This window comes from Pelodiscus sinensis, unplaced genomic scaffold, assembly GCF_049634645.1.
Source record: "Pelodiscus sinensis isolate JC-2024 unplaced genomic scaffold, ASM4963464v1 ctg212, whole genome shotgun sequence".
Taxonomy (NCBI): Eukaryota; Metazoa; Chordata; order Testudines; family Trionychidae; genus Pelodiscus; species Pelodiscus sinensis.
In genome coordinates, this window is record NW_027465810.1 from 1,998 (window position 1) to 20,147 (window position 18,150).

At 73.0% G+C, this 18,150-nt stretch overlaps 1 protein-coding gene across 1 annotated transcript in view; it reads right to left on the reverse strand.

Moving 5' to 3' along the window:
- Positions 1 to 303: 303 nt before the first annotated feature.
- The window catches only part of LOC102453533 (cullin-9-like), a gene marked incomplete at its 3' end in the record, with an annotated part of 36,859 nt that continues 19,012 nt past the window's right edge, over positions 304 to 18,150 (reverse strand). The window contains 15 exon segments of the mRNA XM_075914471.1: positions 304 to 444; positions 1,972 to 2,116; positions 2,118 to 2,149; positions 2,219 to 2,309; positions 2,311 to 2,353; positions 3,509 to 3,684; positions 3,860 to 3,955; positions 7,070 to 7,175; positions 7,842 to 8,013; positions 8,103 to 8,193; positions 9,574 to 9,801; positions 10,081 to 10,186; positions 11,364 to 11,595; positions 12,481 to 12,707; positions 12,794 to 12,987. Coding sequence (XP_075770586.1) covers positions 304 to 444; positions 1,972 to 2,116; positions 2,118 to 2,149; positions 2,219 to 2,309; positions 2,311 to 2,353; positions 3,509 to 3,684; positions 3,860 to 3,955; positions 7,070 to 7,175; positions 7,842 to 8,013; positions 8,103 to 8,193; positions 9,574 to 9,801; positions 10,081 to 10,186; positions 11,364 to 11,595; positions 12,481 to 12,707; positions 12,794 to 12,987 — 2,080 coding nt within the window.

Sequence of the window (18,150 nt, forward strand, 5' to 3'; positions counted from 1 at the left end):
GCCCCATCACCCCCACCCGCTACTGCAAGAGCCCCCCATAACTCCCCATCCAACGCCCCATCACCCCCCACCCGCTACTGCAAGAGCCCCCCATAAACTCCCCATCCAACGCCCCATCACCCCCCACCCGCTACTGCAAGAGCCCCCCATAACTCCCCATCCAACGCCCCCATCACCCTACCCGCTACTGCAAGAGCCCCCATAACTCCCATCCAACGCCCCCATCACCCCCACCCGCTACTGCAAGAGCCCCCCATAACTCCCCATCCAACGCCCCCACCACCCCCCCTCCCCCGCCCCAACATCCTTCCCCCCGCACCTGCTGCTGCACGACACCCCTCCAGCACTGCGTGATCCCCGCCATGCTGCTGGGCTTCTTCCCCGAGCCCCTGGCGGCCCCGGCGCTCGTCTCCTGGCTCTTCCCGTTCTTCCCGTCTGCCGGCAGAGGGAGCGTGAGCGGCGCTGGGGCAGGACGGGGGCAGGGCCGACCCCACGCCGCTGGTGGGGCGCCCCCGGGGGCAGGGCCGCTCCTCGGCCATCGGCCGGTGCCCCCCCAGCCCAGCCGGCGCATTGGAGCCAGCCAGCCCCACCCCACCCCCGGCCCGGAGCAGCCAGGACCCGCCCCACAGCAGGGCTGGTCTTAGCAGCAAGGCGGCTGCCGCCTCTGCCGACGGCCCCGCCCCCACTGCGCCCCACGGCCCCCCCGCCCGAGAGCCCCCCCGCTGCGCCCGGCCACGGCCTGCGCCCAGCCCCGCCGAGCTTGGCACCCACCAGCACCCGCCAATCGGCAGCACCATGGCCCGGCCTGGCACCCGCTTGCACCCGCCAATCGGCAGCACCATGGCCCGGCCTGGCACCCGACGGGCTAGCGGCAGCCCGAAGGGTCCTTACCCCCAGGGCCCCCCACCCCCGCCCCCACCCCGAAGGGTCCTTACCCCCAGGACCCTCCCCCACCCGGGACCCGCCCCGAAGGGTCCTTACCCCCAGGACCCTCCCCACCCCCGGGACCCGCCCCGAAGGGTCCTTACCCCCAGGGCCTCCCACCCCGGGACCCGCCCCGAAGGGTCCTTACCCCCAGGACCCCCCCCCGCCCCGGGACCCGCCCCGAAGGGTCCTTACCCCCAGGGCCCCCCCCGCCCCGGGACCCGCCCCGAAGGGTCCTTACCCCCAGGGCCCCCCCCGCCCCGGGACCCGCCCCGAAGGGTCCTTACCCCCAGGGCCTCCCACCCCCGCCCCCACCCCGGGACCCGCCCCAAAGGGTCCTTACCCACAGGGGCCCCCCCCCCCCCCGCCCCGGGACCCGCCCCGAAGGGTCCTTACCCCCAGGGACTCCCACCCCCACCCCGGGACCCGCCCCGAAGGGTCCTTACTCACAGGACCCCCCCCACTCCGGGACCCGCCCCGAAGAGTCCTTACCCCCCAGGACCCCCCCCCACCCCGGGACCCGCCCCGAAGGGTCCTTACCCACAGGGCCTCCCCCCCGCAGAGACCCCCAACCCCACCCCAGGACGTGCTCTGAAGGGTCCTTACCCACAGGGCCCCCCCCCGCCCCGGGACCCGCCCCGAAGGGTCCTTACCCCCAGGGCCTCCCACCCCCGCCCCCACCCCGGGACCCGCCCCGAAGGGTCCTTACCCACAGGGCCCCCCTCCCCCACCCCGGGACCCGCCCCGAAGGGTCCTTACCCACAGGGCCTCCCCCCCGCAGATACCCCCAACCCCACCCCAGGACGTGCTCTGAAGGGTCCTTACCACAGGGCCCCCCTCCCCCGCCCCAGATCTGCCCTGAAGGGTCTTACCCACAGGGCCCCCCAGTCCCGCCCCAGGACCTGCCCCGAAGGGTCCTTATCCACAGGGCCACCACTCCGCAGGGCCTCCCTCCCCCGCCCCGAAGGGCCCTAAGTCACCGGGCCCCCCCACCCCACAGAGCCCACGCCTGCCCCCGGCCCTGGGGGAGGGGCCTTACTGGCTCTGCTGGGGGCCTCAGCTCCTCGGGCTCCGGGCTGCCGGGTTCCACGTGCACCAGCAGGCGGCTGAGGCGCCGGACGCGGGAGTTGAAGATGGTGGCGCGGCTCTTGGTGCGTCGGCCCGTCTCCAGGTTCTCCAGATACTCGCTCAGACAGCCAGGCCAGGGGGCTGACGCCGCTGGGGTCTGCAAGGCCAGAGGGGGGTGAGCCGGGGGAGGGGCGGAGCGGGGTGGGGGGGGCGGGGGAGCCGGTACCTGGGCTGGTGACGCTCTGCACCAAGGGAGAGATCAGGGCCTCCCAGCAGGTCCTGCCCAGCGCCTGGGCCGCCTCCTCGTCCGGAAGGAAAGCGATCGGCAAACTCCTGCTCGTGCCGCAGGGCGCAGTTCAGCCTGCAACAAACAGCCGGACGCCCGCGCGGTCACTGCCAGGCCCCGGGACGGGCCAGCGCGGGGGGGCCCCCGGCAGAGACACAGGGACGTGGCCAGCGCGGGGGGGCCCCCGGCAGAGACACAGGGACGTGGCCAGCGCGGGGGGGCCCCCGGCAGAGACACAGGGACGTGGCCAGCGCGGGGGGCCCCCGGCAGAGACACAGGGACGTGGCCAGCGCGGGGGGGCCCCCGGCAGAGACACAGGGACGTGGCCAGCACAGCGGGGGCCCCGGCAGAGACACAGGGACGTGGCCAGCACAGCGGGGGCCCCGGCAGAGACACAGGGACGTGGCCAGCGCGGGGGGGCCCCGGCAGAGACACAGGGACGTGGCCAGCGCGGGGGGGCCCCCGGCAGAGACCCAGGGACGTGGCCAGCGCGGGGGGGGGCCCCCGGCAGAGACACAGGGACGTGGCCAGCGCGGGGGGGCCCCCGGCAGAGACACAGGGACGTGGCCAGCGCGGGGGGGGCCCCCGGCAGAGACCCAGGGACGTGGCCAGCGCGGGGGGGCCCCCGGCAGAGACCCAGGGACGTGGCCAGCGCGGGGGGGGGCCCCCGGCAGAGACACAGGGACGTGGCCAGTGCGGGGGGGGGCCCGGCAGAGACACAGGGACATGGCCAGCACGGGGGGGGGGGCCCCGGCAGAGACACAGGGACGTGGCCAGCGCGGAGGGGCCCCCGGCAGAGACACAGGGACGTGGCCAGCGCGGGGGGGCCCCCGGCAGAGACCCAGGGACGTGGCCAGCGCGGGGGGGGGGGCCCCGGCAGAGACACAGGGACGTGCCCAGTGCGGGGGGGCCCCCGGCAGAGACACAGGGACGTGGCCAGCACAGTGGGGGCCCCGGCAGAGACACAGGGACGTGGCCAGCACGGGGGGGCCCCCGGCAGAGACACAGGGACGTGGCCAGCACAGCGGGGGCCCCGGCAGAGACACAGGGACGTGGCCAGCACAGCGGGGGCCCCGGCAGAGACACAGGGACGTGGCCAGCACAGCGGGGGCCCCGGCAGAGACACAGGGACGTGGCCAGCACAGCGGGGGCCCCGGCAGAGACACAGGGACGTGGCCAGCACAGCGGGGGCCCCGGCACACACCGGGGTCGTGGCCAGCCCAGCCTGACCTGTTGAAGAGCTGCAGCAGCTGCACGCGCTCCTCGGCGATCTCGTGGCACCACGTGTGGGCCCGGGTGCTGTAGAAGAGGGACGTGCGCCGGCACAGCTGCTCCTTGAAGATGGGCCAGAAGGTCGGCTTGGGCCCCAGGATCTCGATGCCCCGCACACGGGTGTCGATGCCGCCCTGCAGGGGCACAACCCCCGTCAGCTGTCGCCCGGCCCCGCCCCTCTCTGGGCACCCGGCCCCTCCCTCGCTGGGCACCCGGCCCCTCCCCTCGCTGGGCACCCGGCCCCTCCCCTCGCTGGGCACCCGGCTAGCCACAGAGATGGGAAGGGGCGGCTGGCTCCCCGGCACCCACCTGCTGGCACCGCTTGATCTTGATCTGGACGAGGGGCCAGAAGCGCGTCAGGTTCTCCAGCAGCACCACCCGGCTGGCCGAGGGCAGCACGTTGACCTGGGGGCAGCGTGAGCCGCAGGCATCAGGCCACGGGCTGGCGAGGCCGCGAGCAACGGCACCTGCAGCGGCACCACCCCCGCCCCGCCCCAGGAGAGGGCCCAGGGAGCAGGAGCAGGGCCCCACAGGCGTTCACTGTACGTGGGGCCCTGCGCACGGATGTGCTGCTCCCGCTGGGACCGGGCAGGGCTGCCTGTCTACCCCCCTTCCCCCCCCCACGGCTCAGCACTGCCCCAGGGCCCGCAGGAAGCTCCGGGCTCAGCTCGGCCCCCTCTGCTCTCCGGCCACGAGCAGCGCAGCCCCGGTGCACCAAGGCAGCCGGCCCGGCCACACCGCGCCAGGGGCACTGTGGGCTGCAGCCGCCAGCCGGGCTCTGGGCCGGGTGTCCCAGGGCAGCTCACTCGGGTGTGGCCAGACGGGCAACAGGGCAGAGGGCAGTAACCTAGGGCAGGGCAGGCTGTGCCAGGCCTGCGGGGGGAGCAGCTATGGGCAGGGCAGGCTGTGCCAGGCCTGCGGGGGGAGCAGCTATGGGCAGGGCAGGCTGTGCCAGGCCTGCGGGGGGAGCAGCTTTGGGCAGGGCAGGCTGTGCCAGGCCTGCGGGGGGAGCAGCTTAGGGCAGGGCAGGCTGTGCCAGGCCTGCGGGGGGAGCAGCTTAGGGCAGGGCAGGCTGTGCCAGGCCTGCGGGGGGGAGCAGCTATGGGCAGGGCAGGCTGTGCCAGGCCTGCGGGGTGGCAGGGGACGGCAGCAGCCTCAGACAAAGTTCCCTGGGAGCTGCGCACCCACGCGGCCACACAGCTGTTCTCTGAGCTCCGCTCTGAGGTTCAACGCTCCCGTGCAGGGAGCTCAGCTGACCGGCGGGGTGGGGGGGGGGGGGACTCGCCATCTTTCTGAGAAAGAGCAGAAGCAGCAACAGCTGCTGCCTGCTCTAAATGGAGGCGCCGGCTCCAGCCTCTATCCCATCCCCCCCTTCCCCCTCCCCGAGGGTCTGTGCTTGCTGGGGTGAGTGAGTTCTCCGATCGCGGGGCAGCAAGTCCTTGGACGCTCCTGTGATCCCGACGGTGTTGGGGCCGGAGCTGCCGGCGGGAGGGGAGGAGGGATCGGTGCCTCCTCGCCTGCTACCGGCCACGTGGGAATAGCCGGGTAAGTTCCAGCGCTGCCAGATCGGCTCAACTTCTCTGGCTCCCTCCCAAATCCTCCCCTCCCCCCCGACAGCTTCTCCCCTGGCCTCCCACTGGGGAGCTGGCCAGGCAGGGGTCCCGTCTCCCCTGCTGCCCCTTCCTTGGCCTGGTTACTTCTCTGCCGGCTACTTGGAGCCGTTCTCTCCCATTTGTCACTACGCAGCCAGTCGGGGTTAGAGAGAGCCCCGAGTTTGAGCAATTCGCCCTGAGCAGATGCCCTCAGCCGTGCCCTGCCCGGTCTGTCTCAGTTACTACGCAGCAGGGTACAAGGGAGCAGCTGCCTCTTCCCCCTCCCTGTGCTTTCCTACTGTCACCCCGTCTGCAGTCAGGCCAGGACCTGCTCCAGCGACAGCCAGGCCCAACTTCTCCCTGCGCTGCCACTGAAAATGGGAAACATCCCCCACTCCCCCGCCCCCTTCCAGCCATCTCCCTCTGATCACTGGTGAGAGCCATGCTTGGAAAGCTTCCCTCCCTGGCTGCAGGAGACAGGACAGCCACAGTCCGCATGGGCAGAGGCTGCACATGGGTTGGGAGGGGAAACGGTTTTTGGTTGAGTCAAGACGTTTGGGAAGGATTTGGGAGGGAAGGGAAAGAACCTTGGGAGGAGACACTGGGAGAGCTGAAACGCAGGGCAGGGCCTTTGGATAAAAGGTGAGGCTGATTGGGAAGCTGTGTGCTGCCTTGGACACTGTAAGCCAGAACTCTGGTCAATTTGTCCTGTAGCTGTTCTCTTAGGGAGTTAAGGGGGGTGGGGACGACTTCTCGAGTTCCCTTGGAAAAGACCTGGAGGGAGCACACCATGGGGTGGGTGGGTGCCAGGACATTTGCATGATTACATTTCAAACGCAGTTTTCATAGGTGTTAATGGCTTACGGTAAGAAAGAAAGATTCTTTTAACACCATTTTTGGAGTGCTGTCGACACGCTGACCTGAATGCTTTTTTTAATCCGTGATACTAGTTAATACATGGTAAATTGTATCACACTAAGGCCAGATCTTTGCTACGTGGCAGAGTTCTGGCTCTAACGTGTCAGAAATAACAAGTAACCAGGTGTGGTGCTAGCTGTCTGGTAGAATGAAACCTTATGTGCAATCTCTTTGAAACATGGATCTGTTTACAAACCCTGAAGCTGGGGGTTAATTTGTTCTCAGGCTTCTACTCTTTGAGCTGGTGACACACACAAGGTGAAAGTTTCAGATCAGGAAAACTTGTTTTTCGATGTCTGTTTCACTTGTATTTTTATAGCATGGAACCTAAACATTCCCTAGAAACACTGGCTAAGCCGGAGGAATGCCTTTTACTCTCCTTTCCACTGGCAGCAAATACTGAATTAATATTTCCAAGGAGAGCATGACTATTTCTAGCTGACTCACAGATTTGTTTAGCATCTTAAAACAGAGCTATCTATTCCACATGTATGGACTGTTTAAATATATATCTGTATCTAGTGCTTTGTTTGTACTGCGGAGTGCACATCCACATGCTACCTCCATGTTGGTGTTGCACAAAGACATTTCAACTCGCCAAACAGAAAATTCAACCCACTCAAGGATGGAAAATGTTTGAAGGAGCACTGGCCCAAGACAGGGCAGGCCGTGCCAGGCCTGCAGCTGGTAGGGGGCGGCAGGATAGGAGGGGGAGCTCGGGCAGGCCCTTCTGGACATGGCCGCCCGGGTGTCCTGCCCTCCCCCTAAAGCAGCTGACCCTGCCAGCGTTGGGAGACAGGCCCACAATGCGGGGCCCGGCCCTCCTCGGAGAGCCCTGGTGGCGCGGCCAAGGCCTCCCTGTGCCTCGGGTACTGGCTGCCCCTTGGCAAGCAGTCATGGAGCTGGGACGGGAACATGGCACAGCCGGGTGAAGCTCAGCCTGCTGCCAGCCCTGCCAGAGACCTCCCAAGCCATGGCCCCTGGCCCTGCAGCGCCCGGCCGCACTCACCGTGTTGAGCTCAGTGCTGATGCTGGCCGGGCTCTCTCCTCCCATGACCACGACTCGGGCTGGCATGTAGCTGGAATCCTCGCTGGCCACCAGCAGGCTCAGCTGCCTGCAGCCGGGGAGAGCCGCAGCGTCGGGACCGGCCCATTGCGGGAGCTCTGCCCGTCCTGGGGTCACGTCTGCCAGCAGGCTCAGAGCCTCGCCCGGCGGCCAGCCCAACGGGGTCCCCAGAGCCTCGCCCGGCGGCCGGCCCAACGGGGTCCCCAGAGCCTCGCCCGGCGGCCGGCCCAACGGGGTCCCCAGAGCCTCGCCCGGCGGCCGGCCCAACGGGGTCCCCAGAGCCTCGCCCAGCGGCCGGCCCAACGGGGTCCCCAGAGCCTCGCCCGGCGGCCGGCCCAACGGGGTCCCCAGAGCCTCGCCCGGCGGCCGGCCCAACGGGGTCCCCAGAGCCTCGCCCGGCGGCCGGCCCAACGGGGTCCCCAGAGCCTCGCCCGGCGGCCGGCCCAACGGGGTCCCCAGAGCCTCGCCCGGCGGCCGGCCCAACGGGGTCCCCAGAGCCCGACCGCCCCAGGTTCAGGGGGCTGCACCTGGCATCGCAGAGCTCTGGGCCCAGTGTCTACGGCACAGATGCTGGGCCCAGCTGGCACACGGTGCCCCTGCATGGTGGCTCTGGGAAAGGGACCCACAGAGCCAGCCTGTGCACCCTGTTGCCCCCCACCCAATCTCACCCCCCATGACCACCGGCCCCCCCCCATCCCAGGGCCCGCGCCCCCACCTGACCACCACGCCGCGGTGCATGGAGATGGTGATGTAGTGTGAGCCGGTGCTGCCGTTGGACTCCCAGTAGGTCTTGGGGTTCCCGTCCGTCAGCTTGCTGGCTCGGTGGGGGTTCGAGGACACCTCCAGCTTCTCCCAGCACTTGTCCTCCTTCACCTCCACGCTGGAGCCTGCAGGGAGAGGGGCAGCGCTGAAGGGAGCTGGGCGCCCGCCTGGGCCGGGGCAGAGGGGCCCCGGCGACCCCACCCCCGGCACTGACCCTGGCAGAGGTTGCGCAGGAAGACGTCGAAGAAGGGGATGTTGATGGGCTGGTGGCTCCGTCTGTGCTCCTCGATCTGGCCCAGCACCATCTGGAAGGGGGGGGCCACAGCGTCAACGGGGGAGGTGGGAGGCTGACACCCGCCCCCCCCGCCTCACCCCTGGGCCCGGTGACAAGAGAACTGAGTGACCCGGGTCCAGAGAGAGTCCCTGCCCCACGGCCACTCCCCCACTGCATAGACACCCCCCCCGGCCAACCCTACAACCCAGCCCCTGCCCCCACGCCAGGCCGGATCCTGCCCACCCCCTCCACAGACCATCAATCCCTCGCCCGCCCCCTCCAGGGACCAACCGAGCCCTTCCCCCCATGCCAGGCCGGATCCTGCCCACCCCCTCCACAGACCATCAATCCCTCGCCCGCCCCCTCCAGGGACCAACCCAGCCTCTCCCCCCACGCCAGGCCGGATCCTGCCCACCCCCTCCACAGACCATCAATCCCTCGCCCGCCCCCTCCAGGGACGAACCGAGCCCTTCCCCCCACCCCAGGCCGGATCCTGCCCACCCCCTCCACAGACCATCAATCCCTTGCCCGCCCCCTCCAGGGACCAACCGAGCCCTTCCCCCCATGCCAGGCCGGATCCTGCCCACCCCCTCCACAGACCATCAATCCCTCGCCCGCCCCCTCCAGGGACCAACCCAGCCTCTCCCCCCACGCCAGGCCGGATCCTGCCCACCCCCTCCACAGACCATCAATCCCTCGCCCGCCCCCTCCAGGGACCAACCGAGCCCTTCCCCCCATGCCAGGCCGGATCCTGCCCACCCCCTCCACAGACCATCAATCCCTCGCCCGCCCCCTCCAGGGACCAACCCAGCCCTTCCCCCCACCCCAGGCCGGATCCTGCCCACCCCCTCCACAGACCATCAATCCCTCGCCCGCCCCCTCCAGGGACCAACCCAGCCCTTCCCCCCACCCCAGGCCGGATCCTGCCCACCCCCTCCACAGACCATCAATCCCTCGCCCGCCCCCCTCCAGGGACCAACCCAGCCTCTCCCCCCACGCCAGGCCGGATCCTGCCCACCCCCTCCACAGACCATCAATCCCTCGCCCGCCCCCTCCAGGGACCAACCCAGCCCTTCCCCCCACGCCAGGCCGGATCCTGCCCACCCCCTCCACAGACCATCAATCCCTCGCCCGCCCCCTCCAGGGACCAACCCAGCCCTTCCCCCCACGCCAGGCCGGATCCTGCCCACCCCCTCCACAGACCATCAATCCCTCGCCCGCCCCCTCCAGGGACCAACCCAGACCCTCCCCCCACCTCCTCCAGACTAATAACCCCTCCCTCCACCCCCTGCTGTCAGGCAGACCCCCTGTGGGCAGAGCCCCCGACCCCGGGGCAGAGCCCCGTTCCCCTGGGCCGGGTGGGGGCCGCCGCGTAGGACTCTGCCCCACACGGACCCTGGGCCCGGCTCACCTGGATGCAGCCGGCCAGGATGCTGGTGGTCAGTTTCTGGTAGAGGCTGGCGTATTTCTCGCAGTCGCCCACCAGGTCCCGCAGCTCGGGCCCCAGCAGCAGGCTGGAGTTGTGCTTGTCCAGGGCCTTGCACAGGGCCTCCTTGGTGCCCAGGCGGCACATGGCCACGGCGCAGTCCTTGTGGGCGCTGGCCAGGCGGTGGAGGAAGCGGATGAACTCCTGCACCACCTGCGGGGCAGCAGGGCCTGGGGTGGGGCACCGGCCTGGGAGCCAGACACGCGGCCCGGCCCTGCCCTGCCCGGGGCGTCTCCGCACCCCCCCGCCAGCCGCCCCCGCCCAGCGCAGCTCTCGGCCCAGGGTGGGTGTGGCAGGCCCGGCCCAGCCGGACAACAGCCACCATGCCGGGGGCACAGGCACAGCTCCCCCCGCACAGGCCTGGCGCGGCCCAGGGCCCTTCCCAGCCACGGCGCCCGCCAGAGACCCCCAGCAACCCGCCGGGCCCCTCACCTCCCGCTCGCTGCCGGGGGCGCTCATGGAGGCCAGGCAGGGCTCGATGCTCTCGTGCCAGGGCAGCGTCTCCTCCTGGCAGCCGTCCAGCAGCTTGTTCAAAATCCTGCACCAGAGACGGGCAAAGGGGGCCTGAGGGGAGACGCAGCAGCCCCCAGCGCCCCGGGGCCCCCGCGCCAGGCCCCGGCTCCCACGGTCCCACACCCGCGCCAGGCCCCGGCTCCCACCCCCCTGCGCCAGGCCCCCGGCTCCCACGGTCCCACCCCCTGCGCCAGGCCCCCGGCTCCCACGGTCCCACCCCCTGCGCCAGGCCCCGGCTCCCACCCCCTGCGCCAGGCCCCGGCTCCCACCCCCCGCGCCAGGCCCCGGCTCCCACGGTCCCACACCCGCGCCAGGCCCCGGCTCCCACCCCCTGCGCCAGGCCCCCGGCTCCCACGGTCCCACCCCCCGCGCCAGGCCCCGGCTCCCACCCCCTGCGCCAGGCCCCCGGCTCCCACGGTCCCACCCCCGGCTCCCACGGTCCCACCCCCTGCGCCAGGCCCCCAGCTCCCACGGTCCCACCCCCCGCGCCAGGCCCCCGGCTCGCCCGGTCCCACCCCCCGCGCCAGGCCCCCGGCTCCCACCCTCCGCGCCAGGCCCCCGGCTCGCCCGGTCCCACCCCCCGCGCCAGGCCCCCGATTCCCACGGTCCCACCCCCCGCGCCAGGCCCCCGGCTCCCACGGTCCCACCCCCTGCGCCAGGCCCCGGCTCCCACGGTCCCACCCCACACGTGCTCAGCTTCTGGCTCGCACTGCCCCACGGGCCCAGCTCTGACCAGTCCCACCCCGTGTGACCAGCCCCTGGATCGCGCTGCAACCTGACTAATATCTCCACGTACGCCTACCCCAGCCCCTCCCACCTCGGGACAGACCCCAGCCCCTCCCACACCCCCTGGGGACAGCCCCTCCTCCGGGCCCTCAAGCACCCACCTGCTCCGCTCACCGCAGGGTGCCCCCCCGGCATCGCCCCGCCCCCACCGCTCACCGTAGGGTGCCCCCCCCGGCATCGCCCCGCCCCCACCGCTCACCGTAGGGTGCCCCCCCCCGCATCGCCCCGCCCCCGCCGCTCACCGCAGGGTGCCCAGCCCCGGCATCGCCCCGCCCCCCGCCGCTCACCGCAGGGTGCCCAGCCCCGGCATCGCCCCGCCCCCGCCGCTCACCGCAGGGTGCCCCCCCCGGCATCGCCCCGCCCCCGCCGCTCACCGCAGGGTGCCCCCCCGGCATCGCCCCGCCCCCGCCGCTCACCGCAGGGTGCCCAGCTGCACGGCCTTCTCGGCCCCCAGGTGCTCCAGGCTGCGCAGCAGCAGCAGGAAGCTCCGGGGCTCCCGCAGGGCCTGGCCCACCTCGCTCTCGGGGCCCCCGTCGCACAGGCAGCGCTCCAGGGCCAGCACCAGCTCCTTGGAGAGGCTGCTCTCCTGCAGGCGGCCCAGCAGCGTCTGCACGTCCAGCTCCGGCACGGCCAGCGCGGCGCCCGCCTCTGCCGCAGGGAGACACGGAGCCGTGGGGCGGCAGCGCCAGTGCCCACTGCCTCCTCGCAGCCTGGGGCGGCCCAGGCACTGCCCCCTACTCACGGGGGGTCTGGGAACACAGGCGGGTAGGGGGAGCTGGGCGAGTGGGGCAGGAGAGACGGGGGAACAGGGGCGGGAGGGGAGTGAGGGGATGGGGGTGCAGGAAGGGGGCAGGAGAGGAACAGGGGCTCCGTACCTGCCGTCCCCAGGCTGCCAGACGGGCAGGAGGGGGAGGGGACGGGGCAGGAGGGGGACGGAGAAGGGGCAGGAGGGGAACAGGGGCTCCGTACCTGCCGTCCCCAGGCTGCCAGACGGGCAGGAGGGGGAGGGGATGGGGCAGGAGGGGGACGGAGAAGGGGCAGGAGGGGAACAGGGGGTCCGTACCTGCCGTCCCCAGGCTGCCAGACGGGCAGGAGGGGGAGGGGACGGGGCAGGAGGGGGACGGGGAAGGGGCAGGAGGGGAACAGGGGGTCCGTACCTGCCGTCCCCAGGCTGCCAGACGGGCAGGAGGGGGAGGGGACGGGGCAGGAGGGGGACGGAGAAGGGGCAGGAGGGGAACAGGGGGTCCGTACCTGCCGTCCCCAGGCTGCCAGACGGGCAGGAGGGGGAGGGGACGGGGCAGGAGGGGGACGGGGAAGGGGCAGGAGGGGAACAGGGGGTCCGTACCTGCCGTCCCCAGGCTGCCAGACGGGCAGGAGGGGGAGGGGACGGGGCAGGAGGGGGACGGAGAAGGGGCAGGAGGGGAACAGGGGCTCCGTACCTGCCGTCCCCAGGCTGCCAGACGGGCAGGAGGGGGAGGGGATGGGGCAGGAGGGGGACGGAGAAGGGGCAGGAGGGGAACAGGGGCTCCGTACCTGTTGTCTCCGGGGTCCCAGGCAGCTTGTGCTCCGCCAGGCGGCCGAGCGCCATCTGGGCCAGCGTCTCGGTGTGGCTGGGGGGGGCGGCGGGGCCCTGGCCCCCCTGGCAGCAGCTCTGCAGGACGGCGTGGATGTCACAGCTGGCCAGCTGCTCGGCCAGGCCCCGGTGCCCGTCCATCAGCAAGCCGGCCACCAGCAGGCCGTTCTGCACGGCCGACGCGGCCCTGCGGGGGACAGTGCCAGGGTCAGCGCCCGCGGGCCCCCCCGCTCCCCCTCCCGCCTGCCCGCCCCCAGGCTCCCCAGGCCGTACCCCGCGGTGCCCTGCATGGTGCGGATGGCGGCCGGCAGGGCGCTGAGCAGGCTGTCCGCGTCCTTGCTGGAGGCGGAGCCGATGCTGGCGAAGATCTCCCGCATCATCTGGGCGTCGGCGTGGCTCAGGGCGCAGGGCTTCTCGCTGGCACCCGCTGGCTCGCAGCTCCCGGCGCCCACCAGCACCTTCAGCGCCTGGCGGGCCAAGGGAGCCGGTCAGGGGAGCTGCGGGGCCCTGGCGCCCCAGCACCCACACCCCCACGCTCGCCCCTCCCCCGCCGGGCCCTGGCGCCCCAGCACCCACACCCCACGCTCGCCCCTCCCCCGCCGGGCCCTGGCGCCCCAGCACCCACACCCTACGCTCGCCCTCCCCCGCCGGGCCCTGGCGCCCCAGCACCCACACCCCACGCTCGCCCTCCCCCGCCGGGCCCTGGCGCCCCAGCACCCACACCCCACGCTCGCCCCTCCCCCGCCGGGCCCTGGCGCCCCAGCACCCACACCCTACGCTCGCCCCTCCCCCGCCGGGCCCTGGCGCCCCAGCACCCACACCCCACGCTCGCCCTCCCCCCGCCGGGCCCTGGCGCCCCAGCACCCACACCCCACGCTCGCCCCTCCCCCGCCGGGCCCTGGCGCCCCAGCACCCACACCCCACGCTCGCCCTCCCCCGCCGGGCCCTGGCGCCCCAGCACCCACACCCTACGCTCGCCCCTCCCCCGCCGGGCCCTGGCGCCCCAGCACCCACACCCCACGCTCGCCCCTCCCCCGCCGGGCCCTGGCGCCCCAGCACCCACACCCCACGCTCGCCCCTCCCCCGCCGGGCCCTGGCGCCCCAGCACCCACACCCTACGCTCGCCCTCCCCCGCCGGGCCCTGGCGCCCCAGCACCCACACCCCACGCTCGCCCTCCCCCGCCGGGCCCTGGCGCCCCAGCACCCACACCCCACGCTCGCCCCTCCCCCGCCGGGCCCTGGCGCCCCAGCACCCACACCCTACGCTCGCCCCTCCCCCGCCGGGCCCTGGCGCCCCAGCACCCACACCCCACGCTCGCCCTCCCCCGCCGGGCCCTGGCGCCCCAGCACCCACACCCCACGCTCGCCCCTCCCCCGCCGGGCCCTGGCGCCCCAGCACCCACACCCCACGCTCGCCCTCCCCCGCCGGGCCCTGGCGCCCCAGCACCCACACCCTACGCTCGCCCCTCCCCCGCCGGGCCCTGGCGCCCCAGCACCCACACCCCACGCTCGCCCCTCCCCCGCCGGGCCCTGGCGCCCCAGCACCCACACCCCACGCTCGCCCCTCCCCCGCCGGACCCTGGCGCCCCAGCACCCACACCCCACGCTCGCCCTCCCTCGCCGGGCCCTGGCGCCCCAGCACCCACACCCCACGCTCGCCCCTCCCCCGCCGGGCCCTGGCGCCCCAGCACCCACACCCCACGCTCGCCCCTCCCCCGCCGGGCCCTGGCGCCCCAGCACCCACACCCCACGCTCGCCCCTCCCCCGCCGGGCCCTGGCGCCCCAGCACCCACACCCCACGCTCGCCCTTCCCCGCCGGGCCCTGGCGCCCCAGCACCCACACCCCACGCTCGCCCCTCCCCCGCCGGGCCCTGGCGCCCCAGCACCCACACCCCACGCTCGCCCCTCCCCCGCCGGGCCCTGGCGCCCCAGCACCCACACCCCACGCTCGCCCCTCCCCCGCCGGGCCCTGGCGCTCCAGCACCCACACCCTACGCTCGCCCCTCCCCCGCCGGGCCCTGGCGCCCCAGCACCCACACCCCACGCTCGCCCCTCCCCCGCCGGGCCCTGGCGCCCCAGCACCCACACCCTACGCTCGCCCCTCCCCCGCCGGGCCCTGGCGCCCCAGCACCCACACCCTACGCTCGCCCCTCCCCCGCCGGGCCCTGGCGCCCCAGCACCCACACCCCACGCTCGCCCCTCCCCCGCCGGGCCCTGGCGCCCCAGCACCCACACCCTACGCTCGCCCCTCCCCCGCCGGGCCCTGGCGCCCCAGCACCCACACCCCACGCTCGCCCCTCCCCCGCCGGGCCCTGGCGCCCCAGCACCCACACCCTACGCTCGCCCCTCCCCCGCTGGGCCCTGGCGCCCCAGCACCCACACCCTACGCTCGCCCCTCCCCCGCTGGGCCCTGGCGCCCCTGGATTGGAACAGAAACGTGGCCCCCAGGGTGGGGCTGGGGGGGGGGCTGACGGAGCCTGGCGCTTGGCGCGTCTCTGTGCTGCTCACGCGCCTGCAGGACTTGGCCTGGGACGTCAGGGCGCTGGGCTGGGACGGCTGCAGGGGCCACCCGCCGAGCGCGAGGGGCGGCTACCGAGGGAGCAGCAGAGCCCCCCACGACAACGCCCCTTCTGTGGGGCCCACGAACGGCTGAGCCGCTGGGCTGCAAACCTGCCGTCGGGCCCTAGGGCCCCCCCGCTCGCCTACAGCCCGCCCCCCTCCTCCGCTCGCCTATGGCACCCCCGCTCGCCTACAGCCCGCCCCCCTCCTCCGCTCGCCTATGGCCCCCCCGCTCGCCTACAGCCCACCCCCTCCTCCGCTTGCCTATGGCCCCCCCGCTCGCCTACAGCCCGCCCCCCTCCTCCGCTTGCCTATGGCCCCCCCGCTCGCCTACAGCTCCCCCCTCCTCCGCTCGCCTATGGCCCCCCCGCTCGCCTACAGCCCGCCCCCCTCCTCCGCTCGCCTATGGCCCCCCCGCTCGCCTACAGCCCGCCCCCCTCCTCCGCTCGCCTATGGCCCCCCCGTTCGCCTACAGCCCGCCCCCCTCCTCCGCTCGCCTATGGCCCCCCCGCTCGCCTACAGCCCGCCCCCCTCCTCCGCTCGCCTATGGCCCCCCCGCTCGCCTACAGCCCGCCCCCCTCCTCCGCTCGCCTATGGCCCCCCCGCTCGCCTACAGCCCGCCCCCCTCCTCCGCTCGCCTATGGCCCCCCCGCTCGCCTACAGCCCGCCCCCCTCCTCCGCTCGCCTATGGCCCCCCCGCTCGCCTACAGCTCCCCCCTCCTCCGCTCGCCTATGGCCCCCCCGCTCGCCTACAGCCCGCCCCCTCCTCCGCTCGCCTATGGCCCCCCCGCTCGCCTACAGCCCGCCCCCCTCCTCCGCTCGCCTATGGCCCCCCCGCTCGCCTACAGCCCGCCCCCCTCCTCCGCTCGCCTATGGCCCCCCCGCTCGCCTACAGCCCGCCCCCCTCCTCCGCTCGCCTATGGCCCCCCCCGCTCGCCTACAGCCCGCCCCCCTCCTCCGCTCGCCTATGGCCCCCCCGCTCGCCTACAGCCCGCCCCCCTCCTCCGCTCGCCTATGGCCCCCCCGCTCGCCTACAGCTCCCCCCTCCTCCGCTCGCCTATGGCCCCCCCGCTCGCCTACAGCTCCCCCCTCCTCCGCTCGCCTATGGCCCCCCCGCTCGCCTACAGCCCGCCCCCCTCCTCCGCTCGCCTATGGCCCCCCCGCTCGCCTACAGCCCGCCCCCTCCTCCGCTCGCCTATGGCCCCCCCGCTCGCCTACAGCCCGCCCCCCTCCTCCGCTCGCCTATGGCCCCCCCGCTCGCCTACAGCCCGCCCCCCTCCTCCGCTCGCCTATGGCCCCCCCGCTCGCCTACAGCCCGCCCCCCTCCTCCGCTCGCCTATGGCCCCCCCGCTCGCCTACAGCCCGCCCCCTCCTCCGCTCGCCTATGGCCCCCCCGCTCGCCTACAGCCCGCCCCCCCTCCTCCGCTCGCCTATGGCCCCCCCCCGCTCGCCTACAGCCTGCCCCCTCCTCCGCTTGCCTATGGCCCCCCCGCTCGCCTACAGCTCCCCCCTCCTCCGCTCGCCTATGGCCCCCCCGCTCGCCTACAGCCCGCCCCCCTCCTCCGCTCGCCTATGGCCCCCCCGCTCGCCTACAGCCCGCCCCCCTCCTCCGCTCGCCTATGGCCCCCCCGCTCGCCTACAGCCCGCCCCCCTCCTCCGCTCGCCTATGGCCCCCCCGCTCGCCTACAGCCCGCCCCCCTCCTCCGCTCGCCTATGGCCCCCCCGCTCGCCTACAGCCCGCCCCCCCTCCTCCGCTCGCCTATGGCCCCCCCGCTCTCCTACAGCCCGCCCCCCTCCTCCGCTCGCCTATGGCCCCCCCGCTCGCCTACAGCCCGCCCCCCTCCTCCGCTCGCCTATGGCCCCCCCGCTCGCCTACAGCCCGCCCCCCTGCTCCGCTCGCCTATGGCCCCCCCCGCTCTCCTACAGCCCGCCCCCCTCCTCCGCTCGCCTATGGCCCCCCCGCTCGCCTACAGCTCCCCCCTCCTCCGCTTGCCTATGGCCCCCCCGCTCGCCTACAGCCCGCCCCCCTCCTCCGCTTGCCTATGGCCCCCCCGCTCGCCTACAGCCCGCCCCCCTCCTCCGCTTGCCTATGGCCCCCCCCGCTCTCCTAGGGTATGTCTACACTACCCGCCTAGTTCGAACTAGGGGGGGGAAATTTAGTCATACGGAGTTGCAAATGAAGCCTGGGATTTGAATTTCCCGGGCTTCATTTGCATAAAGCCGGCAGGCGCCATTTTTAAATGCCGGCTAGTTCGGACTGCTACACGCGGCTACACGCGGCACGAACTAGCTACTTCGGATTAGGCTTCCTAACCCGAACTAGCTGTACACCTGTACACCTAATCCGAAGTAGCTAGTGCGTGCCGCGTGTAGCCGCGTGTCGCAGTCCGAACTAGCCGGCATTTAAAAATGGCGCCGGCCGGCTTTATGCAAATGAAGCCCGGGAAATTCAAATCCCAGGCTTCATTTGCAACTCCGTATGACTAAATTTCCCCCCCCTAGTTCGAACTAGGCGGGTAGTGTAGACATACCCCTACAGCCCACCCCCCTCCTCCGCTTGCCTACGGCCCCCCCGCTCTCCTACAGCTCCCCCCTCCTCCGCTCGCCTACACCAGCCCGCCCCCCCTCCGGCTCCCTACCGACCACACCCACAGGGGATCTGCCCACGGGACCGGCTCCCTTTCGCAGGGACCTTCCCACGGGAGAACAAGGGGAGCAAAGGGCCCTGGGGGCTCCTCCACTGCCCCTCGCTCCCTGGACAGGGCCGGGAAGGGTTCGCTGACACAGGCCGGGCTCCAGCTGGCGGCTGGGTCCATCCCTGCTAAGGGCCGGGACCGAGCACGGGGCTTCCCCTGCCCTCCTGCCCTCAGCCTCCCCACTACGAACCCCTCAGACTTTAGACCCGCAAGGACGGGCCCAGCGAGCTCTTTGGGCAGATCTGGGGTACAAATGGCCCTGGGACCGGGGCTGGTCCTTTGGGACGGGGAGATGGGTTAGAACCTCTCCCCTGTGTGGGGGGGGTCTGGGGGGGCACAGAGGACACTGGGGTGTCTGGGGGGAGGTGGGGGATG